Raw genomic sequence first — 24,928 nt, 5'->3', positions numbered from 1 at the left:
CCAGGTCTCAGCCGCTAAGCCCCGCCCCCTTCCCCTTGGCGCCTGCGCTCTGGGTATCGATCCGGGGCGTTGCTCACCCGGGACCGGAAGTCTTCCCTCTTCTTCATCCTCGGAGTCGAGCGAAGTTCAGGTCCTTGGGACCTACCATTTATACCTGCCTTTAATAAGACTTGATACTAAAGACACAATTAAATCGGTTTGTCTTTGGCCTAAAATCAGTCCACGTTCTGTCTGGATTTAACCCCATCCAACATAATAGTACAGTCCCATATAAGTCCCGCCCCTACCACCACCGGCGTCTTCCGTTCTGTCGTCATCACGTGGTCCGGGGTACACCCACGCCCGGTCCACGCCTTCCCAGCGCGCCGCTCGGCCTCCGCCGTTGCTAAGAGGCCTTGGATACCTGGCGGCGGGATGCTGGGCGGCGTCAGGTGAAGATGGTGGTCACCGGGCCTCAGGTAAGAAGAGCTCCGACCGTGACGGGCCAGCCGGGGCGTTGGGCGGCCTGCCGCTGTCCTCGGGGCCACGGGGCCAGTCTTATGGAAAATAGAGGCCCCCTGGGGTAACGTAAACCGGGCACCATGTAGGCCGGAATCCCCGACCCGGGACTGGGCTTAGTCTCCGTCGCCTCCGGCTGCGCGGGTTTTCTGGGAAAGAGCGTAGGGAAAGGACTCGTAACGTATTGGCCCCGCCCCCTTTTCCTAGGAATCCCGTTTAGGAATCTGCCCTGCAGCAAAAGTAATGGCAGAAGTAGAAATATGTAAATTCCAGTGGTATCTGTGCTGGCACGGAATTGAAAAGATGCCCACGAGGGCGGTGGTTCCGTTCATTATTTCATAGCCATGCAACCATTGACCTAATCAGGAAGACTTTTCCTGTGGGAAGCTGGAGAAAGCAGAGTACGATGTTGTATATACACACAAAAACCAAGCATGCACAGGGATGGAATGAAACAGGAAAAGATAGCTGTGGTGGGTTCATGGGGGCATTTTAAAAAATCTGACAAAATGATTTTAAAGTTAAACTGCAAAAGTAAATATGTGAGACTAGCCAGGAAAATCTAAAAATTAAGAGTAATAAGGTGTGTGTAAAAACCGAAAATTTAAAAAAAAGTAATAAGGGGGATTAGCTCTCCAGTATCACCAGAAATTATAATATAACTAGAGGCCCAGTGCACCAGATTTATGCACTGTTGGGGGCGGGGTTCCCCTCAGCCTGTCCTGTGCCCTCTCGCAGCCTGGGAGCCCGCGGGGTATGTCCAACTGACAGATTAGGCCTGCCCGCTAGGCCAGCAGTTGGACATCCTTAGCACTGCCATGGAGGGGGGAGAGGCTCCCGCCACAGCCACTGCGCTTGCCAGCCATGAGCCTGGCTCAGGGCTTCTGTTCCCCTTGTGGGAGTGCGCTGACCACCAGGGGGCAGCTCCTGCATTGAGCCTCTGCCCCTAGTGGTCAGTGCGTGTCATAGCAACCAGTCGTTCCACAGTTTGGTTGATTTGCATATTAGGCTTTTATTATATAGGAAGGATTATAAAGCTGTAGTAATTAAAATAGTATGGAACTGAGCAGGAACTACAGGCAGGTAGAATGTATAGAATTCAGAATAAGATCCAGATATTTATAGTGATTTATTGTATAGTCAAGGTGATGTTTTAAATCAACATCAAGCCCTAGCTGGTTTTGCTCAGTGGATAGCGCATCAGTCTGCGAACTGAAAGGTCCCAGGTTCGATTCCGGTCAAGGGCACATGCCGGGGTTGTGGGCTCAATCCCCAGTAGGGGGTGTGCGGGAGGCAGCTGATCAATGATTCTCTCTCATCATTGATGTTTCTATTTCTCTCTCTCCCTTCCTCTCTGAAATCAATAAAAATAAATTTAAAAATCAGCATTGAGAAGTTCGATAGGTGTCAGGCAGCTTTCTAGTAAAAAGTAACAATTTATTTTCATCAAAATAAATTCCAAATGGACCATTATTTTTTTATTGATTGATTTTAGAGAGAGAGGAAGGGAGAGAGATTGATTTGTTGTTCCACTTATTTATGCATTCATTGGTTGCTTGTATGTGCCCTGACTGGAGATCTAACCACAATTTTGGCATATCGGGGGGGATGTTCTAACCGATTGAGCTACCCAGCCAGGGTCTCAGCATTTACATTTTTAAAAATGACACGCAAGTATGGGAAGAAAGCATTGTCGGGTGTATTCATAACCTTAGCATGGCAAATATTCTTCTAATTAGGTCATACAATTCAGAAGCAAGAAAGGAAAAGATTAATACTTTTGACTCTAAAATTTAAAACCTTCTGTATGGCCTGCAAAATTTCACCAAATCAAACAAAGAAAGCTCCTTCCTATAAGCTACGTTTAAAGACAAATTTGTGAAAGTATTTGTTTAATGATCAGTTAGAAAAATATTAAACCCAACAGAAAAATAAGGAGAGTATATGCACAAGGAAATCAGAAGAAATACAAGTGGCCAGTATAAACAGTTAAAGATGGCCATCTCACTAATTTTAAAGTGCTAATTAAAACTAAATGGGGTGCCTATCTTATTAGAAGAGATAAAAAGAATTAGAAATAGTATTAGTATTAGTAGAAGTAAAAGTTACAAATTTTTGTAGGACACTTTACTTAGCCATTCAATAGGTAGGAATTTATTCTACAAATATGGAAAGTGCACAAAAGCATCATGTTCAAAGGTGATTGGTAATATTGTTTTACTAGCAAAATTTTTGGGGGAAAATGTCAATTTGTATATAACTAGTTTAATTATGGTATATATCTATAAAATAGAATACTGTGCAGTTATGTGTGTGTGTGTGTGGTTTTTTTTTTAAAAGATCCCTAAGTACCAACATGGAAAGGTGTGAAAAAATACAGAGTTAAGTGAAAAAAGAGTGTTGTAAAATAGTGCATATGATAAAATCCTATTTTATAAATAAAACTACAAGTTATGAATGTATAAAAAGAATCTAGAAGACTATACCTCCATGTTGACCAATGTCACCCCAATAAACTTAATGTAAAAAAAAAAAAAATGAAAGGAAAAATAAGACTATACCTTATAGTTAACAGTAGTGAGCAGTAAGGAATCATGGTCTCCCACAGGGATAAGGTGAGGGCAGGGCAGGGCCATGTGAGTCGGCTGGTGGGAAGGCCAAGGCAAGAGACACGAGGTCACCAGGGTTGGCCGTAGGTTTCTGCAGCTATGAGTTTCACTATCAACCCTTGAGAATTGCAGAGATTTCATAGGTATGTTGCAGCTTCCTACCCTTTCTCATTAAATTAGAAGAAGTAGACGCCTTTGTTTCTTTTGGGGTCTTTCTTTTGGACTGTTGGTTATTGTTTTTCTTTTTCTGATCCCTTCTTTTTTCCATAGGTAACCATGGAGAAGGAGCTTCGGAGCACCATTCTTTTCAATGCATACAAAAAGGAACTATTTACCACCAACAATGGCTATAAATCGATGCAGAAGAGACTTCGAAGCAATTGGAAGATTCAGAGGTGATCTTGTGGATTGTTTTCCCTTCCAAATAATAATAGCCTGCTGCTAAAACTGAAATTTTTCATTTTCTTATATAGGCCAGATTGTTTAGGTGTGAAGAGATCAATTTAAGGATCATTCAGAAGTAAATAAATTATTAAAGCATCTCTTGAAAATTGGCAGTTAGCATATTATTAAGTTATCCCCCAAATCACAAACAAATTATTCTAATTATACATATACAACTTTTTAAGAGGTTAGAGGTGTTCTCCATATTTTAACTTAGGTTATACTTCAATTTAGAGAAAGGAAAAATGAAAATATTTTTCTTTTTGGGGTGTGTTGTTTTTCTTAGTGGGTAAGGATATGTAGTCATACAAGCTAATGGTAGATGTGATTGCATTAGCGGTGGGAGGGTTCTTTCTGCCCTGGCACAGTTTAACGTGGCTTAGAGGAAGCGTCTGAGCAGAGCCCGATGGCTCTGGTGCCAGCTCGTAGCAGAGATTCTCACTGGGGGAGGCTGGAGTGGCATCTCTAAATCCCGTTATTTCCAGGCCTCGGTGGCCCCTGGGTCCATAAAGTCTAGAGGCTAAAATGACATAAATGGTTTAATTATGGATCTAACACTTGCTTTTAAAATCATATTTGTAGCTTAAAAGATGAAATCACATCTGAGAAGTTAATTGGTGTGAAACTGTGGATTACAGCTGGGCCAAGGGAAAAATTTACTGCAGCTGAGGTAAGAAATACCCTTTAAAAAAAAATAAATAAAATAAATATATTTATAAAGAAGAAATATAATGAAATGGTTAGGAGCCTGGGCTCTGAAATTCTGGATTTAAACTCTTATTTACCACTTACTGTGTTGCCTTCAGGTGCTGATTTTATCTCTTTTTTGATCGAGTTGTGATGGTGAAATGAGATAATGCATGAAAAGTGGCAGACACGTACTGTAGGCTCATTAAATATTAGTCACACTTCTTTGCCATATTTTTGCTTTGAAAATAGGAAAATTCCATTTTAAATTATTTTATTTCATGGAATAGACAAAGAATGGTAAATGTAAAACCCAGAACACAAATAACAAGTGTTGGCAAAGATGTAGAAAAATTGGAACCCTTGTGCACTGTTGGTGAAAATGTAAAACGGTGCAGCCTCAAACAGTATGGAAAAAGTATGGTGGTTCCTCAAAATTAAAAATAGAATTATCCTATGATCCAGCAGTCATACTTCTGGATATACATATATCCAAAAGAATTGAAAGCAGGATCTCACAAGTTAGTTACTTGCACACCCATGTTTATATAATGCACACTAGCCAAAAGGTGGAAGCAACCCACGTGTCTATCAACAGATGAATGAATAAACAAAATGTCTACACATACAATGATGTATTATTCAGCCTTAAGAAGGAAGGCAATTCTGATACATGCTACAACATGAATGAATATGGAGAATGTTATGCTAAGTGAAATAAGCCAGACACAAAAAGACAAATACTTTATGATTCCATTTATGTGATGTATCTAGAGTAGTCAAATTCATAGAGAGAAAAGTACAATGCTAGTTGTCAGGGTGGGAGTATGGGGGAGGGAAGTGTGGAGTTGCTGTTTAATGGATGTAGAGTTTTAATTTTGTGAGATGAAGACTTCTGTAGATTGGATGCACAGCAGTGTGAATATATTTAATACTACTGAACTGTACATTTAAAATGGTTAAGATGGCCCTGACCGGTTTGGCTCAGTGGATAGAGCGTCGGCCTGAGGACTCAAGGGTCCCGGGTTCGATTCCAGTCAAGGGCATGTACCTTGGTTTCGGGCACATCCCCAGTAGGAGGTGTGCAGGAAGCAGCTGATCGATGTTTTTCTCTCATCAATGTTTCTAACTCTCTATCCCTCTCCCTTCCTCTCTGTAAAAAATCAATAAAACATATTTTTAAAAAATAAAATAAAATGGTTAAGATGGTAAATCTTATATGTATTTTGCCACAATTAAAAAAAACCAAAAATCCACAACACAGCAAGAGCCTTTCCTACAGAGACTTGGAAAAGTGCCTTGGTGCCCAGGGAGGGCTGTGGGGAGCAGGGAGGTGAAGCTAGGGTGGGGCCAGTGTGGTCCTTAGTCTGAGGCAGACCAAAGTCTCCTGTTCTTGTATTGGGTGGGGCCAGAGAGGAGTCCACAGGGGAGCGTTTCTGTTGTCCTTTTTTTCTCACCCTGATTGCAAGGCCACCTCATCCAGGAAGGGTATGAAGAGGTGACTGCTTCATCAGGTGAATTGAGAGGAGTAGGAATTACCATTGGGAATATGGAGGTGACCAGCTACCCTTCCCAGTGAGACCCTGGGGGAGATGGGTACGCAGCTGGTAATGGCCTGCACAAGAGTAACTTTATTTGTTGGGCTTTGGCCTAACTCCAGTATATTTTCTCCCCCACCACCTCCCTTCTCCACCTAGGGAAGACAGAGAGCAGTGACCAGGTCCTTGCCAAGGAGCAAGCAGCCTCAGGAAAGTGAGAGTATCCAGAGAGGGCCAGCCGCCAGTGCCTGGGGACGTTTGGCAATATCTGGAGACATTTTGGGTTGTCGGGAGCGGGTAGGTGCAGTTGGCATCTAATAAGTAGAAACCAGGGTTGTCACTGAGTGAAAGAGACTGGTGAGCTTCCTTTAGCTAATAGTTTCCCACTTTTAGTTTGCTTGTCAACTTGGAACATGTCACTTTAGTTTGAGTATTTTTGAGCTTTATGCTTAAAGACAAGCTTGGAAATCCTATGAGGAAAGTAAATTTTATATTATATACATTTATATTTAGGTGCCTTATAGATTTGAAGTGTTTATTTTTCAGGTAGTTAAGATCTTATTCATAGAATTGTGGACCAAAGTTTTTGGGTGTATTCACAGATTGTTTTTTTTCCTTTGTGTAGTTTGAGGTCCTGAAGAAATACCTTGACGGCGGTGGAGATATCCTTGTGATGCTAGGAGAGGGTGGGGAATCCAGATTTGACACCAATATTAACTTTCTCCTTGAAGAGTATGGAATCATGGTTAATAATGGTAATTATTATTATTAATTTAATAGAGGCAGTCATTTCCTATTTATTATTCTAGTTGTAGCCCTCTGGGCCTAACAGTACAATGGAAAAACCCTGGGCTGTGAGGGTCCATGGTCCAGCATTCTGGCCTCGCTGGCAGTCTGAACCTTCGGGGCCTGGGCTTCCTCTGTTTATACAGTGAGAGGGAGTGGAACAGCGTTTCAGGATCCCTTTCAGGTCAAAGTGTTAAGTGTCTTTACTAGTAATATCGAACTTACTTCTAATCTGAAATGTGCCTTCCTGTCTTTTCCCCTTAAAGATGCTGTGGTTAGAAATGTATATTATAAGTATTTCCATCCTAAAGAAGCTCTAGTTTCCAATGGAGTCTTGAATAGGTAAGCATGTTGAAAGCAAAAATGTCTTTATAAATGACTCTCATCTTTCCTTCATGAATCTTCCCTCATCTCTTCTCCCACATTCATTTCACTGGCCCTTTTTTCTCTTTCCCTTTTGTTTTATTTCATTTTATTGTATCATAATTTATTTACTGTATTACTTCTCATCCATCAATTTATATTCCTCCCATCTTTTGAAACTTTACTAAACATTCACCCTTTGTCAGTTTTTATTTTATTTATTTATTCATTTATTTATTTTTATTAATCCTCACCTGAGGATACTTTTTCCATGCTTTTCAGAGAGAGTAGAAGGGAAAGAGGAAGGGAGGGAAGGAGGGAGAGAGAAACACTGATGTGAGAGAGACACATTGACTGGTTGCCTACTGCACTCGCCCCAACCAGGGGCGGGGAGCGAACCCTTGACCTGGAATTGAATCCCCAACCCTTCAGTGAGAGGAGGCGACACACTAACCACCGAGAAACACCGACTAGAGCACCCTTTTTGTCAGTAGAATACATTCAGTTGCAAGCAACAGAAAACCCTATTGAAGTAGGATTAAACACTAAAGAGACTATTGATTCATGCAATTGAAAAGCTCAGAAATAGGCAAATTTTGGACATGGATTAACGGAAAATACATGATGTCTTCAGGGTTCCAATTCCATTTCTCTGCAAGTGTATTGGATCTGCTCTTCTGAGTGTGTGGGCTGAAGTTTTAACAGTTCTCAGATTCAGCTCCGCTTGCCACACCATCTGGGGAAAGAGCGTGTGCCTGAGATCCAGCATTCCCGTCAAGAAGAGTCCTGACATTTGCCCTGTTTGAGCTGGCCTAGGCCACATGCACATCCAGGCTGGTCACTGTGGCAGAGGGCATAGAATGTCCTGATGGCATAGCTAACTCATGTTCTTCAGCCCTGGAGCCTGGGATGAAGTCAGTTTTTTCTGATCCATTGTCTCTGAAAACATAAATTAGGGCCTTTAGGGAAGTGGGAAATGAGTGCCTGAGAGGAACATCAGGTGCCCTCTGTGAGCTTTTCCCTATATGCAAAATGATTCCACACTTGAACTTGTTACATGGCAGGTGCTCTGCCGGCTCTGATGATACAGAGTCTAGAATGCTAGTCTAGAATGTGGGTTTAGTATATGGACCCCTCCCTCGGGTCTCAAGAAACAGGAACTGATCCTTATACTTTGTTAACTTTTGCAAGTTTCCCAAAAGAGGTATAGGTGTGTAATGGGTGTATACCTTTAGTTATTAAGAATTGTGTCTTGAACAACTCTGCAAAGTCCTCACATCTAGTTTATGCTACTACTGAATGGAGGGTGAAATTCCGGAATTGTTTTGGTTTACTTGATTTTAATATTTTTCTTCAAGGGAGATTAGCCGAGCTGCAGGGAAGGCTGTACCTGGAATCATTGATGAGGAGAGCAGTGGAAACAATGCCCAGTGAGTGTGTGTTCTGAGCCACCTGAAGGTGACGCCTTTGTCATTCTAAAAGAGTTTTCTTTTTCAAAATGAAGCGCTTTTTGAACCGTTCAAATTATATGATTGTCCTGCCAAAACCGGTTTGGCTCAGTGGATAGAGCGTCGGCCTGCGGACTGAAAGGTCCCAGGTTCGATTCCGGTCAAGGGCATGTACCTGGGTTGCGGGCACATCCCCAGTAGGAGGTGTGCTGGAGGCAGCTGATCGATGTTTCTCTCTCATCGATGTTTCTAACTCTCTATCTCTCTCCCTTCCTCTCTGTAAAAATCAATAAAATATATTTAAAAAAAAAAAAAAAAAAAAATTATATGATTGTCCAAACACTATGCTGTTCACCTGAAACTAATATAAGATAATATGGAATATATATATATAAAAAGCAGAAGCCGGTATAATACTAAAGGAATTTGTAAAAAAGAAAAAAAGAATTCTTCTGAAACAAAATAGAAGTCCTTTACTGTAAATCTATGCCAAAGATAATGTGTCTTAACAGTATGGTATTTAGATTTCTAGATATTTTTTCATACATAAAAATTTTTAATGACTAGATAAAATTGGATTTATCTGAACTTGTCTAATCTCTTATTATAGAACATATAGGTAATTTATAATATTTTGCTTTAATAATATCTAATTTATGAAGCAATTGCTATGTGACAGGCATATATTATCTCATTTAATCCTCACAACAAACTAGATATGTACCCTGACCCAGAATCAAACCTGTAACCTTTTGGTGTATGGGATGATATTCCAACTAACAGGGCATAAATTAAACTCTTTTTTAAAAAAAATATATATTTTATTGATTTTTTACAGAGAGGAAGGGAGAGGGATAGAGAGTTAGAAACATTGATGAGAGAGAAACATCGATCAGCTGCCTCTTGCACACTCCCTACTGGGTATGTGCCCGCAATCAAGGTACATGCCCTTGACCAGAATCGAACCTGGGACCCTTGAGTCCGCAGGCCGATGCTCTATCCACTGAGCCAAACCGGTTAAGGCAAATTAAACTCTTAATAGGAGACTCCTCATGCCCACCAAGCCCCCAAGTTTCTAACTTTATGCTTTGGTTTTAACATTGCTGTTTTCTTCATTCTGAGAGCATTTCCTTCAAACAACTACCTTTGCAGAGCTCCAGCTTTCTTTCAGTAAAACCCTGCCCCTTCTATATTGGTTGGCCTTACCCCAGGATCTGTATCCTCCTTCCCCTCCCACCCCACTCCCTTTCCATGAGTATGTTGACCAAGTCAGACTGATTCACTTGAGATACCCTAAGTCTCTGTTAGGACAGTCTGTGTAGAAGTGTTCAGTGGGAGTAGATCAGGGGTGGGCAAACTTTTTGACTAGAGGGCCACAATGGGTTCTTAAACTGGACCGGAAGGCCGGAACAAAAGCATGGATGGAGTGTTTGTGTGAACTAATATAAATTCAAAGTAAACATCATTACATAAAAGGGTACGGTCTTTTTTTTTTTTTTTTAGTTTTATTCATTTCAAATGGGCCGGATCCGGCCCGCGGGCCGTAGTTTGCCCACGGCTGGGGTAGATGCATGCCTCTGTTCATGTAAGCTCTCAATTGGTAGCACACTCTTCTAATGCTGGACATTCATTCTCAGAGAGAGCACCAGTCAGATCTATCAGGGAGAGGGAAATGTTTACCTCTGCAACATTGTTGTACAGAGCAGGCTCATGTGGAACTCTGGTTCAGTTCTTAGATGAGGCTCCCTCTTCCTCCCCCTCCACAGGGGCTACTTTAGTTCTTCTAGTTATAGTCATTTGCACATATGATTGTAAATTGTTAATTTACATTCATATTTCTTAATGTGCTTTATTAACCTGGTAGCTAGAATTATATTAATTTTTGTGTTAAGAAGTCAAAGCTTAGAGGATATTTTGTGTTTGATAATGAATTACTGAAGAAACACTGGAATTATCTTTTTTAAAAAATTTTTTATTTTTATTTTTATTAATTTCAAAGAGGAAGGGAGAGGGGGAGAGAGATAGAAACATCAGTGATGAGAGAGAATCATTGATTGGCTGCCTTCTGCATGGCCCCTATTGGGGATTGAACCTCTAGCCCAGGCATGTGCCCTGACCAGGAATTGAGCTGTGACCGCCTCCTAGTTCATAGGTAATGATCAATCACTGAGCCACGCCGGCCAGGCTGAAATTATCTTCACAAAGTTTTTATTCATTATTTTTTAAAATTGGAATGTTTCTTTAATGTTTTACAGGGCTCTCACCTTTGTATATCCTTTTGGTGCCACATTGAGTGTCATGAAACCAGCAGTTGCTGTTCTGTCCACGGGTTCTGTCTGTTTTCCACTGAACAGACCCATTCTGGCTTTCTATCACTCCAAGGTACAGCCTTTCCTAGACCTGAGTGGATATGTTCTTTTATTATTGAAGTAGTGAAAGCTACTGTTTCTAGAGGGGTTTCATATTCAGTATTTTCTCATTGGTCTGCTCAACAGTCCTGCAAAGTGGCATTTCAATGATCTACACTTTACTTATGGGGATAATTGATGGAGCAAGCTTTTATCATTCTAAATCCAAAGCTTTCCACTATAGCATGAGGCTATCTCTATTTTAACTTCTTTTTAATTAAAAAAAAAATTTTTTTTAGCCTCACCTGAGGATATGCTTATTGATTTTTTTTGAAAGAGAGAGAGAAAGAGAGAAACATCAATGTGAGAGATAAACATTGATTGGTTGCCTCCTGTATGTGCCCCAGCCAGGGATTATGAACCCACAACCTTGTTGTATTGGGACAGTACTCTAACCAACTGAGCTACCCGGCCAGGGCAAATGGGTTTATTTCTAATTTTTGTGTGATTATAACTGTAAAATAGTGCATAAGTTTTTCTATATTTCAGACTGCTTTGTTGCATATATTGACAATTTTAGCAACATTGTGTGAAAGAACTGAAACCTGATCAACACTGTTTTTAGTCATTTTGACATATTTATTAATCTAATAGTCAAAAATACTTTATTTTGATTTGTTTAAAATTATTAATATTGACATTTTTTCATTTCTGTTGTGAATTTTTCATGCTCATGGCTTAGTTTTCTAGTTTGGATCTTAGTTAACTAATACTATTTTTGTTACTTGAAAACGTCTTGAACTCTCTTTAGATTTATCTTTTTTTTTTCCTTTGAGGTTATGATCTTCATTTATAAGATGACAGTGGGAAATGCTATAGAACCAATTCACGGTGTTTTTTGTTAAAGTCCAATAAAAGTGTCTACAATGAGAAGCAGATTGGAATGTGGTTATTATCAGAGTTGATATTTCTAGACTGTTGAAATCCTGATGAGAATTGGCACTTATTTGTATACAAGACAGTTGCTTACGTAATTCTGGTGATAGGTGTTTGGAAACTAGGGTGCCTGCCGTGCATTTTGGGATCCTGATGTCTGATGCTGCTTTGTCATTTGCAGAACCAAGGTGGGAAGCTGGCGGTGCTTGGCTCATGTCACATGTTTAGTGACCAATATTTGGATAAAGAAGAAAATAGCAAAATCATGGTAAGCTTTTCCCTTTCATCACATTAATGTATAGTGTATAAATATGATTTTCATGTCATTTTAAAAAATACCAATTCACCTTTTCTTTTAAAACCAGCTGTTCAGAGTCCATTATGTGCCATGCACTTAGAATACAGGGTTGAGTCAGGCATAGTCCCTACTTTGAGACTGCATAATGCAGTGAGAGAGAGAGAGAGCGTGAGACCAAGAAGGAACCAGAAGGAAGCGGCGAGTGTTTCTAAGCATGCCAGCGTAGAGTGGGAGCCGATCTGGGGAAGTGGTTGGGAACAGGCCCAGACAGGGTCTCATGTACAAAGTTCAGGAGCTTGAACTTTGCAGAAAGCCTCAGGTGCCCTTGCAAGGTGTTGAACAGCCTTGAGTATAGTCAGATCTGAGTTTTAGAAAGACCCCTCGGTAAGGCATATGGAAAAGTGGAAAGGAGGAGTCAGCCTGGGTCCAGTTCTGAGGCTGGTGGAGTCAGCCAGGTAAGAGGAGATAGGACCTGAAGGGAGGTCCTGAATGAGGTGAGGGGGCTAGCAGGAACAAGCAGTATTTAGGAGGGGGTATTTATTTATTTATTTATTTTGTTAATCCTCATGTGAAGATATTTTTTTCCATGATGTTTAGAGAGAGTAGAAGGGAGGGAGGGAGAAGGGGAGAGAGAGAAACACTGATTGGTTGCCTCCAGCACACACCCTGCCTGGGGCCAGGGATTGAACCTGCAACCCAGGTATGTACCCTTGACCAGGAACCCAACCTGTGACCCTTCAGTGCATGGCCAACACTCCAACCACTGACCATATCATCCACGGCTAGGAGGGGTCACTGATGGATGTGGGGAATGAGGCACAGGTATGTAGTAGCTGCTTCAGAATAGTGTGAAGGAGACCTGTGAGGGGTGACAGACTGCGTCCCCAGCTCTCCATTGATGTGATTCCAGTGACTCACTTCCCAGAGGAAGAAATTCCCATTTTCCACTAATGAAATGCAGTCCTTCAGCCTTGGAGACTTGAGGCCTTCAAGACTCCAGGTGTTGGGAGATGAATTAAGTGCTTGATTCTATGGAATCCACATGAAGTTCCATTGTCACTAGACAGTCTGGGGAGATCTAGGTATATTCTCTGATTTAAGTGCAGACTTTCAGCACATTAAACAGGGATTGCTTTGGGACTGGGAACATGTTTTAATCAAATCTGGCTTGTGGTTAGAGGATAGAACGCCTTAAGATAAACAATAAATTTCTGATAATAAAAATGGTATTACAGTGAGGAAAACTTAAGATTTTATATGATTTCACAAAGAGGAAGGTGGTACTCTCATTTGAATCACTGGTTCAGTCTTTTTCCTATTATCAATTTTTCTTTATTGATTGAATTCTCTATTCCTGTCTTTGGCTTTCTCAAATAACCAAATGTTTAATTCCGGCTTATTTTTTTAAAATCCAGGATGTTGTTTTCCAATGGCTTACAACAGAAGACATTCATCTAAACCAGATTGATGCTGAGGATCCAGAGGTAGGAGGTTGTGAATCATTAAAAAGACTTTTAAATGAAAATTGAGTCTACCTTCTCAGCACCATTTCTAACAGTACGAAGGGAATAGATCTCTTATCTTGTCTGTAAGACAGATGGCAGGAAGTGATGCTTGTTGGGAGATGAAGGCTGTGTTGTAAAAAAAAATAGTAAATCTAATTACATAATTATAGAATTTATTGGCATGGGAGCCTCTATATGTATATAATAATTGGAATTTTAAAATATGGTGCCTGGTCCAAATTTTCAAAATCAGTATCTGTAGAGAAATACTTCTTTCAGAAATATGAAGGATATAAGAATACTTTTTTTCATGAAAGAAACAAGAATCATCTGAATTGAAGTTTTAAACTATGATTTTGTGGCCTTTGGCAATAAAAGTCCTAAAGGTATTATAATAATACCAGTCTTAGGACCAGTGGTAAAACCAGCACTGGACTGGGCACCAATAGCCTTTTCCACCAGTCCTTGGGCCTTCAGCAGATTATTTTGTCCTTTTTTTCATTCTGGTTTTTAGGGGACAGTAATACCTGTGATGTCTGCCTCACAGTGTGATTGTGAGGCCTAAGGTCATAGATGTAAATAGACTTGTTAAACTAGAAAGTGTGAAAGGTGCTATAGATCTCTGCAAGACATTGTTTTTAACTTTTGTAATTACTGTATATCATATACTTCCACATAAACCATCTGATCTAAGCCTCAAAATAGCCCTGTGAGGTAGATGGTGTTAAACTCATTTTATAGATGAAGAAACTAAAATTCTGTAAGATTACAGTGTGCTCAGATTTCAAGCACGTGTGGAGCCAGGATCCAAGCCCAGGTCTCCTGATTCAGTCCACTCATTCTACAGTTGCTTCTCTGTGCCTTAACCTCAAATGTCAGGAAAATGAATTCCTGGGTGTGGAGTGGAGGTGGGCAGAAGGCAGTCAGAAATGCATCCCGATTGCCTCCACCCTCAGCTGAGGACATGGCCCCCCAGGAGCTGACTCGGGTTAGGAAGCAGGAGAGCCCCATGTCTGATACTCCCTTACATGGAAACAGTAAGTGCATGGCTATTTAGCTTAGATTCCTCCTGAAAAGTGATGTAAGCCCCCAAGATAAAAGAATTGGGGTGCACCCAGGAATTCACTTTTCAGATCTCACAGGGTGGATCGTTGGCAGCTGCCAACGCTAGTTAGTGTCGTAGGTCAAGGGACGCAGCCCCGAGATGCTGCATCCACCCCCGTGCTGGGCGGCCACCTCGCTCCTGCTCAGTTTCTGTCACTCCTGTTTTCCAGCGGAGGAAACTGAAGTAACTAAATTCTTGAAGCTCCCCGCTGAGATTAGTACATACCTGGCCAGGCCATTAATGCCCACGTCAGCTTGATTGCGGAGCCCGTGTCTCTTCTCTGTTACTCACATGTGACACTGGACTGGTTCTGAGGGGACATGCCGACAGGAAGCCAGAGGAATACAGTGTCGTGAAGCCTTCCTCTAAAACCATGCAGGTTAATGTGTCTTCCAGGTGTGAGGCCTGGTGAAAACTGTCCTTCGAGTTTGAAGGCTTCGGAAAGTAAAAGGCTGGATCCAGTAGCATTGCGAAGTAAGACATCCTGAGAACCTGAACTTCCTATGGTTTTCGTCAAATCTTGTTACAGCCAAATGGGTTTCAACCCCAGATAATATAGCTCAATTTCAAATATTGAATCAAATAAAATGGTGGCTCGATAAATAGCTGAAGACATTTACATAACAAGTTTTAACCTCAAAAGCTGCCAGGAAGTCATGAAAACTAGTGATCTGAGAAGCACTCTTAAGTTTCTGTCTGGACACTTAAGGCCTTGATGCTTTTCGGAAGTAGGAGTTTGTAGCAGGTCTCTGTGCAGAGACAAGAATCAGCCTTTGGACCTTTGGGATTCCCGGGCTCATTGCTGAGCTCTTGTTACTCCTCTCACCTTCAACAACTGTCACATTAGCGGGTTGGAGCTTCTAAAATAGACCCGTGGTATGGAGAAGAGCAGTTATTTGTATGCTCCTTCCTTGTTCCTTGTCTACAAAAAAGTTTGAGGACTGGGGAAGACTTGGACCCTTGAAATATAGGGGAAAAGTGAGCCTGTTTGTCCTGACTTATTTCTGTAGTGCTTAGGCGTGGCTCCTCAAGTGCTGGCGCTGGAGAATGTGGGACAGTATGTTGTGTGACTTCAGAGGACCGATTTTCAAACCGTTACCAAGTTGGCCTTGTTAGAATCAAGGCTAAATGCAGCTCAAAGGGCATAAGGAATAGTTCTTGTTGTCAGCATGCATTTATTTAAATTTAAATTAATTTTTGAGTAGATAAATACAGTCACATAGTTTGGAGTTCAAAAGCATATGCAATAAACAGTCTTCTTTGCTTTAAAGTCTTCTTTGCCATCCGCAGTGATGGCAATCTTAGCAGTTTCTCGAATGTGTATATACACTAATAGCACATTACTTTTCAAATTACCAACCTGTCTTGGAGATGTTCCCATATTTATACATAAAGAGCTTTTGTTAGTTTTGTCCTGTTTTTTAAGACTGTGTTTTCATTGTTTGTATGTAGTATATTGTGCCAATCTCCCATTGATGGACATTTAAGTTTTCTTGGTCTTTTACTGTTTCCAGCACACAGATGTGTCATCATTAGGCATGTCCTTGGTTAGGTGTGAGAAGGGCTGAGGTCTAGTGTCCATGCAGGGGGGTGGTAGGGGGCTTGTCTGATCTGAGATCGTAGGGGTTCATACATGTAACAGGAGAAAAAGCAAAGTGTATGGCCCAGATGCTGGTGGGTGGGTAGATATAGTGGAAGCTTGTGGACTTTCTTTTGTGATTGCCTATTTTTCTTACTGAAATAGAAAATAAGGTCATTGGCTAAAATTAAGAAAGGAAAAATCACTTTAGATGGTTGAAGTGACAAAAGGAAACTGTAGGATATGGGAAGTGAATGGACTAGGGCAGGGGTAGGGAAACTTTTTTCTGCCAAAGGCCATTTGGATATTTATGACATCATTGACGGGCCATACAAAATTATCAACTTAAAAATTAGCCTGCTGTATTTGGTCAAACATTTAATGAACTCACCCCCAATGCCTGATTTTGCGGGTTTTATATGGCCTGCGGGCTGGATGTTCCCCACCCCTGGACTAGGGGAATATTATTGATTGCTGAGCACTCAAGGTCAGTGATCATGAAATTAAAAGCAGACCAGTCAGCATGGTGTGGGTTTCTCCAGCTGTGTCCAGTGACGTGAATACCAGCATGAGTAATTGGAGAGGTGGATTTAGCCAGCATTGGGGTTGAGTGAAGTGACTCAGAGTGGCTTATTTAAGGGTGTTGTCAGTGATCAGGAATGGTGAAATCTCTTGGCAAGAGATTATAAATATTACAGATTTAGACCTGAGACATTGGAGACTTGACAGATTAAAATCTTTCTACCCTGCTGAAAGGAACCCTCTTGTGGCTTTCAGATTTCCGACTACATGATGCTGCCTGACACAGCCACCCTGTCAGAGATGCTTCGAGTGTGTCTCCAAGAGGGTGATGAGAACCCACGGGACTTCACCACCCTCTTTGACCTGTCCATTTACCAGCTGGATGTCAGCTCCCTCTCCAAGGTCATCAAGTCAGTACCTGTGGCTCTCTGGGCTGCACTGCACTTCATTCTGAGTGTTTGGTTTAAAAACATGAGCCTGGGGAGGGAGGTTAGGGTCACAACAAATGTGTATGCAAAACACATTCTCAGGTCTATGATGAGGTTGACAGAGAGGGCTGGGATATTGGGGTAGGGGTGCTGACCAGAGGGAACGGCTAGCCATTGTTAGCCCTTACTGTGTTTCAGGTGCTGTATCGGCCTTTTAGGGTGATCAACTTGTTCTGGTTTTTCCTCGGACTTCCCTGGTTTTATTTATTTTTATTTATTGATTTGAGAAAGAGAGGGAAAAGAAGAGATGGAGGGAAGGAGGGGGAAGGAGGGAGAGGGAAAGGGAGAGGGAGAAGGAGAGTGAGAGGGAGAGAAACATGGATGTGAGAGAGCATTAATTAGTTGCCTTCCGGAGACCGAACCAACTGGAATTGAACTGGCGACTTCTTAGTGCATGGGACGACACTCAACCAAGTGAGCCGGCCAGGGCTCTTAATATCTATTTTCACTGTTGCTATACTCCTGTGACTAAAACTGCCTGCACATTGAGTATTTGTTGAGTGAATGAGCACACAGATGTGGATGTCATACAGATCTGTTCAGTTACTAGATGCAGACTTCAGATTTGAGTACTGTTTGCTGATGGTCAAAACAAATAAGGCCTGGCCAGCATGGCTCAGTGGTTGAGTGTTGACCTGTGAACCAGGAGGTCATGATTTGATTCCCGCTCAGGGCACATGTCCGGGTTGCGGGCTTGATCCCCAGTGTGGGGTGTGCAGGAGGCAGCCGATTAATGACTCATCATTGATGTTTCTATCTCTCCCTCTCCCTTCCTCTGTGAAATCAAGAAAAAAAAAAAGCAGGTGCCTTATTAAAAATACAAACAAAAAACAAACAAGGAAACAGTGAGTTAAAAGAATCAGTGTTCATTGGGTAACAATGAAAAGCCTACTAGGAGAAGACTGATATAAAACTTTCCCTTTCACTTCTCAATGAAGTCGTACTCGATGATGCTGTAGAGGAGAGTCACGAAAGGATTATTACATCACGTGTAAGAACACACACTTTTTCTGCAGAAGTGCTGAACCGCCTATCTGATGGAGAAGAGCAGCATACGATCATAGATGTTCTCCGCACACTGTCTCTCATCTTGATCCTGCTTTTCTTTCTTCTTGTTAACACAGGGCTTATGAACAGCTCAACGTGAAACATGAACCTCTCCAGCTCATCCAACCTCAGTTTGAGACGCCGCTGCCTGCCCTTCAGCCAGCGGTAAGTGGGTGTGCTTGGGGGATCCCACTACAGAACCCCACTGTCTGCCCTTCCCTTGGCAGCCGGGGCCCTCCTGTGCATCCTCCATATGCTATTTGTGCCGCTCCTCATGGAGGATCATTTCTCTGGCTCTAACCATGCACAGTAACCAAACCTACTGGCATTCTGCAGAGACTTTTATTAGGTATAGTTCCCAACAGAGAAATCAAGGGCATAGACATCTTTTGCTGTTAAACATTTTCCATCTTGTTGGATTGGAGGGCATATGTGAGGATTTTGAGGTAAAAAGGAGGAAAAGTGTTGTGCTGCAGCTTTCTAGGCAACAGGCGCTCAGATTCATAGCATAGTTCTGACAGCCCAGGGCATAGTCATGTGCATAACGGTGATTTTCCAACATTCCAGTCCAGCATTTACTCAGCTTGTTCTCAAAAATTGACTTGTCCCACCATATTCTGAAATATTCTGAACCATTTGGCTTCATCTTGGTAGCTTGAAATGGCCATGTGGAAGTATTTACGTCACAGAAAATCACAAATGCTGTAGATCAGGCCTTTTGTTTTGAGAGCTGATAAACATTTATCAGCACACCACTGGTTCATACCTACAAAATTTGGCTCCAAGTTCAGCACTTCCTACACTAATTTACATCTGCTTCCCCAGTTTCTGTCCCTAAAGAGTTCATGATTAAATGAGAAACAAGTTGTACAAATTTTCACCACAAAAAAAAAAAGAAAAAGAAAAAAATGTTCACCACATATAAGCCTAATAAGCCTTAAGTTTTGTGTCCTTACGGGAGTCAGTGGGTGCTGGTACGTCAGCTTGGTCAGTTTAGTGGTGTAGAGCTGGCTCTGCTTGGCTGTTTACAGTGGGTAGTCGTCTTGCTTGATATGGTCTGATGGGGGAGGGCGGGAAGGGGTGATGGGTGCTCCATCCCAGGGAAGGCTGAGTTGGCCTCTCGTTTCCCTTACGCCTCATCACTCCCAGGTTGGCTTTGAATATGCTCTTTCATGACAGACCCTATTTCTTTTAGGTTTTCCCTCCCAGTTTCAGGGAATTGCCACCTCCTCCACTGGAGCTGTTTGACCTGGATGAGACATTCTCCTCTGAGAAGGCACGGCTTGCTCAGATTACCAATAAGTGTAAGTTTGGTTTGTCTTCTTTTGTGAGTTTTATTTAATTGTGAACTTCTAAGAGATGTTGTGAGAGAACACTTAACATTTATTTAGGGAGAACAAAATATGAACAGGAGAGTAAAGTTACAGTTTTGTTTATTTCATGTAAATTTCTTTCCAGGCCCGTTAGCTCAGTGAATTAGAACATGGTGCTGAGCAGAAGCCAAAGTCTCAACTGTAATCCCTGTAGGAACTTAGTTTTGACCTATCTAGTGACCATAGAGTGAATTCTGAGCCAGGCTGCCACATAGCAAATCTAGGATACTAGTCATAGGAGCAGTTAAATAGGAAAATGCAGTCAGGGCCAGAAGAATTAGACTTCAAATTGGATCCTTCCAAGGGATCCTAGAGAGAATCGAGCATGCCCACCTTACATGTGGGTGAGGAAATGAGACCCCAGTCCACACAGCTGCACGGTGAGTGGTACTCCTGACTCTTAGTCCAGTGCTCCCCCTGACGTGCACAGCCTCCAGGACAGAAATGGGCCTGCACACATGTGCCGAGAGGTATCAACTTAACCATTTGGAGGCAGAGACCCCACTCCTGGGACTCTCAGGAGATAAATGAAGGTATACAGATGACTACTACATTACATACTTAAAAAATAAAATACAGTTGGGAATGATTGTAGTGTTCACTAGCAGGGGAATGGTAGTAAATTGTGCCACATTCAATTGATGGGACAATATGCAATCATTATAAAAGAAATTTATAAAGGCCAGGGAGTGACACTGATAGAATTTAAGTGAGTATCCTAAATTAAGAAAGCAAAATAGAAAACCACATGTCCAGTAGAATCCCAACAATGTGAACAACAACTGTATGTCCCCAGAGACTAGAAAGGAGTATGCAAAAATGAAAATTAGTCTGCATCTCTGTTCTGCACCAGGCACTGTGGGTAGGTACTGGGTAATCAAAAATTAGCAAGACATAGTGGTTAGTCCAGTAGTAATAATAGACCAGTAATAATGATGTGACCCAGCATTTCCAATTCTAGCAATTTATTCTACAGAAACCCTTGTAGAATCGCAAAACGAAAAAGCTATAGCTATAGAGATATTAATTGTAGCATTCAAAAAATTGGCAATAGTCTCCTGGGCCATCAGTAGGGGGATCGGTTAAAAAAATACGAAAAAAATAGAATATTATACATTTCTTAAAAGAAAGATGTAAGCTTTGACATGGAATTCCATATTACATGGTTAAGTGATGAAGGCAACTTACAGAGCTTTATAGTTTGATCCCATTTTTACACATATGTAAATATATAGGCATAATGTGTCAGTAATTACCCTAGGTAGTATTGGTGGGGATAGAGGTAGTACAAGAGCTGTATGGTTTGAATACTTTAATTTAAAAAATTAGATTTCAATCATAACGTTTAAAAAAAGAAGTATCAGGGGACAAAAAGAAATTACAGTCTAAGGAGGGCAGTAATGGCTTTCCATCTTGAATATGAGGCTGCTGGGATGATTTCACAGACATATGCTGATGATGGAATTATGGGTGATTTTTTTTTCCTCTTTAATTTCCACTTAATTCCTTTTCGATAATATTGCTATAATAAATGCTAGTTAAAATACCTATGTGCCCTTCTCATAATGGTCCGTGCTCATTCAGAGAATGGTAATTTGATTTCCTGCTGGTTGCTGTTCTTTGTAATGTCGGAATGCTGGAGCTGGGGATAGGAGGGCCAGAGCCAGTCCAGCTTTATTCTAGTTAGGAGTGTCGTACTTTTGTCCTAATTTATAAAAGCAGCGCATCAGTGACCTTTACAGTGTGTCCTGTGGTCACATTACCCAAGGAAGAGGTGAGTGATCTTGAGAGATGTAGGAACCTGACAGGGGTATCTAAATCACAATAAGTTTGTACTTGGGGAGGGGCAGAAGGTGAGGGTTAATCTAACTGCCCCAACTGTGCTTAGGTACTGAAGAAGACCTGGAATTCTATGTCAGGAAATGTGGTGACATTCTTGGAGTAACCAATAAACTACCAAAGGACCAACAAGATGCCAAACATATCCTTGAACACATCTTCTTCCAAGTGGTGGAGTTCAAGAAATTGAACCAGGTACGAGTCTAGAAGGCCCACTAATGTGGGAGTCCTTCGTGTGTCGGTATCATCCATAAACTGAGTTTTATGCCATTCATTCATTCTGCAATATTAAGTAACTACTAAGTGAACATAATCCCCGTACATCACATATTATGCTGGATAAATGCTAGGCTATTAAAAAAGCAGAGCAGCGTAAGGGGATCAGTGGGCTGAACGTGGCAGTATTAGATAGGGCGGCTGGGGTAGGTCTTACCACAACGCTGATACTGGAGCAAAGATGTGAAAGTGTTGAAGGATTTAGCCATGCAGATAGCGGGGGGTGAGAGTCCCAGGCAGAGGGAAGACCTCTGCAAACTCCCTATGGCGGGGCTTTGCCTGGCAGGTGTGAGGAACAGTGGTGGTGCCAGTGTGGCTAGAGAGAACTGAGCAAAGGATAGAGCAGGACGTGAGGTCAGCACTTTATGTTGGAAACCATCTGTCTCTGGACTAAGGACCAAGACTTTGAAATTATAGCTGGCCTTCATTTTTATACCTCGACAGGGTTTCTAACATTAACTGCCAACCACTGTTGTTAAGTGGGCATTCAGACACTATTGCTGGAAGAATAAATTAGTCCCACTCTTCTTGAGGTATTTTTTATAGTATCATTCAAAAGACCTAAAAATGTATATACTTTTGACCCAGCAATTCTGATCCTCAGAATTTGTCTTAATAATCTTGAATATATATAGATTTACATCTGGATTCTCAGCGCAGCAGCACTTAATTTAAATATATATATATTTTTATTGATTTTGAGAGAGAGGAAGGGAGAGGGAGAAAGAGAAACATCGATGTGAGAGCAGAACATTAATTGGCTGCCTCCTGCTCACCCCCTGCCAGAAATGGAGCCCGAAACCTAGACATATGCCCTGACTGGAATTGAACCAGCAACCTCTCGGTGCATGGAACGATGCTCAACCACACTGGCCAGGGCGCAGCACTGTTTTAATAGAATAAAATAATCAGTGGGCAAGAATAAAAATCATTATTAGTAGGTTGTTCCTAGGGTGAGCCATAAGATTTAAAATGTTTGAAGCGTTTTAGGACTTAGGGAGACATTCATGATCCAGTAAATGGGGTCGGGGAGGACTATAAAGCAGTATAGAGTTTGTTTTTCTCCATATATATAGTTAGGAATTTAGATGCTGAGTGGAAAGACTCGTCAGGGTCTGAGCCTTTAGTGGCAGTGGCTGGCACTGCTGGGTACTCCTACTGCACGCCTCATATGTGCCAGGCACAGTGCTGGATGTTGGGCTGGCAGAGAGCAGGATGAATGCAGTCCTTGCCGTCTCTGACCTGTGTAGTGGGGCAGATGGAATATGTGGGCATTTACAATGCTCTGAAATAAATGGCATCCAGAGGTGAGTTGCTGATATAGCTGCTCAGCACTGAAATGTGGGATGGAGCTCAGGTAGATTCCCAACAGTACTTACCCTGGTGGCAAGGCAGGGACGGCCCCAAGGCCAACTCTGATGGGTCTTAGCATCAGCGCCTTCACTGGTATTTGCTCCCTACTTATCATGGTGGGCGATGGGCAGTGGTCAAAAGCCCTGTCCTGGTCGTGAAAACTTGACTCTTGGGTTTAAAGCCAGAGATAACCTACTGGTATGTGTCCCAATTAAGATGTTTCAGAATCTTTAATCAAAGTCCAAAACACTAAAGATCACATTTCAGACTTTGCCCTGAAATACTAAAATATATGTCTTATTCCCTCATCCAGGAACATGACATTGATACCAATGAAACTGCATTCCAGGACCATTTCTGAGGACCGTGCCTCTTGGAGCATTTTCTGCCTCCTTATTTGTAAACTGTTTTTCAATTGTTCCTCAGTCCTTTATCAAAATTGTCCATCTACTCTTCTATGAACTGTGGAAGAGTTGTGTATCTTCTGTAGTGCCAGATAGGTATAACATTTCTAACTTAGAAAACCCTTAGGTAAGATATGTTCCATTTTTTAAATCAAATGATTAAATCTGTACTTTTATAATTTATGAAATAGTCTTACATTGAGTCTTGCATTGAAGTCTTTTCTTTCAACTCCAGTCCTGGATTTATCTTTATTTTATTTAAAAATATTTTTATTGATTTCAGAGAGGGTGAGAAACATCAATGATGAGAGAATCATTCATTGATTGGCTGCCTCCTGCACTCCCTCTACTGGAGATAGAGCCTGCAACCCGGGCATGTGCCCTGACTGGGAATCAAACCGTGACCCCCTGGTTCATAGGTCGACACTCTGAGCCATGCCGGCTGGCTCTTCTTTTTTTAAAAAATGTTTTTATTGATTTTTTTTTTTTTTTTTAGAGAAAGGGAGAGGGAGAGAAACATTGATTGGCTGCCTCCTGTATGCACTGGGGATTAAGTCAGCAACCTGGGCATGCACCCTGAGAATTGAACCAGCAACCTTGGTGCATGGGTCAATACTCAACCACTGAGACACACTGGCTGGGCCAGATTGGCAAGATTTTGATCCTTACGGCTTGGTGGAAGTATTGGAAGATGGGAGTTCTGAAGGGTGAACTGTTTTGAACATAAGATTCCAATTAAGATGACAATATGAATGAATATAGCCAGTAAATAGCTGGAAATTCCTAACTGGGGCTTAGAAAAGATATAGTCTCAAGTTCACATGGAGTTGATAATTGAAGCTATGAGAATAGTCTGTCCAGGAATTAACATTTTTGGAAATCTAAAAACCTTGGGAAGAAAGGTTCAGGTCACATCCAGAATTTCAAGTAATTCAGTCATGTTCAAGCCCTGTTCATAGACTTCCATTCTCACCCTCCAGCCCTAGTGCAGGTCTCAGTGTAGCCAAGTAGGAACAAAGTGCTGGGGAAGGCGGGCCCCTTTGCTCAGAGGGCACAATCTGGGAGCCAGCTGAGACAAGCTGCTCTAGAACAGCAGGGGAGTGTTGTGGAAAGGTAGTATTTACAACACATTAAAAAAAAAGTACTCAACGATCATCTCCCAACCCGTATGCTCTAACACTGTGGGTTTGACGCTTTTGCCATCAAGAGGTGCGGTCTTGTTTCCTCCCTCTTAATCTTCCACTCCGGTGGAAGTGACACACATCATCTTCTTAGGCTGTACAGCTTCTGCCTGGTTCTTTAGAGCCACAGGCCTCCGTGCAAGAAATAGGAGGCCACTTGGGACAGACTACCTCGGTGGGCCTCCCAGTGCCCCTGCCCCAGCATCGAGTCTCCGCAGTCTCGGAGTTGTCCTGAAGCCCCAGGCATGGAGTGGAGACAAGCTGTCTCTGCTGTGACTTTCTGAATTCCTGACCCACAGAA

General features: G+C 41.8%; 1 protein-coding gene across 3 annotated transcripts; it reads left to right on the top strand.

Annotated features, from left to right (window-relative positions):
- Nucleotides 1–353: 353 nt before the first annotated feature.
- On the top strand, nt 354–23,678 carry IFT52 (intraflagellar transport 52). 3 transcript variants are annotated; one of them, XM_081097304.1, is made up of 14 exons: nt 354–458; nt 3,378–3,502; nt 4,134–4,221; nt 6,402–6,531; nt 6,829–6,904; nt 8,284–8,355; nt 10,629–10,755; nt 11,839–11,925; nt 13,371–13,439; nt 16,922–17,076; nt 18,279–18,366; nt 19,397–19,505; nt 21,463–21,608; nt 23,356–23,678. In XM_081097304.1, exons 1-14 carry the CDS (start codon nt 438–440, stop codon nt 23,401–23,403), a joined length of 1,341 nt encoding a protein of 446 aa, XP_080953430.1. In that variant the 5' UTR covers nt 354–437; the 3' UTR covers nt 23,404–23,678. The 3 variants fall into 3 exon arrangements, with proteins under 3 accessions (XP_080953430.1, XP_080953432.1, XP_080953431.1); XM_081097306.1 differs by lacking the exons at nt 354–458; nt 10,629–10,755 and having other exon boundaries at nt 3,420–3,502; nt 23,356–23,647; XM_081097305.1 differs by lacking the exons at nt 354–458; nt 3,378–3,502; nt 4,134–4,221 and adding an exon at nt 5,942–6,073.
- The last annotated feature ends 1,250 nt before the right edge of the window (nt 23,679–24,928 follow it).

This window comes from Myotis nattereri (assembly GCF_964212035.1).
Source record: "Myotis nattereri genome assembly, chromosome: 8".
Taxonomy (NCBI): Eukaryota; Metazoa; Chordata; class Mammalia; order Chiroptera; family Vespertilionidae; genus Myotis; species Myotis nattereri.
The sequence above is the reverse complement of the archived record's forward strand: the minus strand, read 5'-3'. Positions and strand labels throughout refer to the sequence as shown.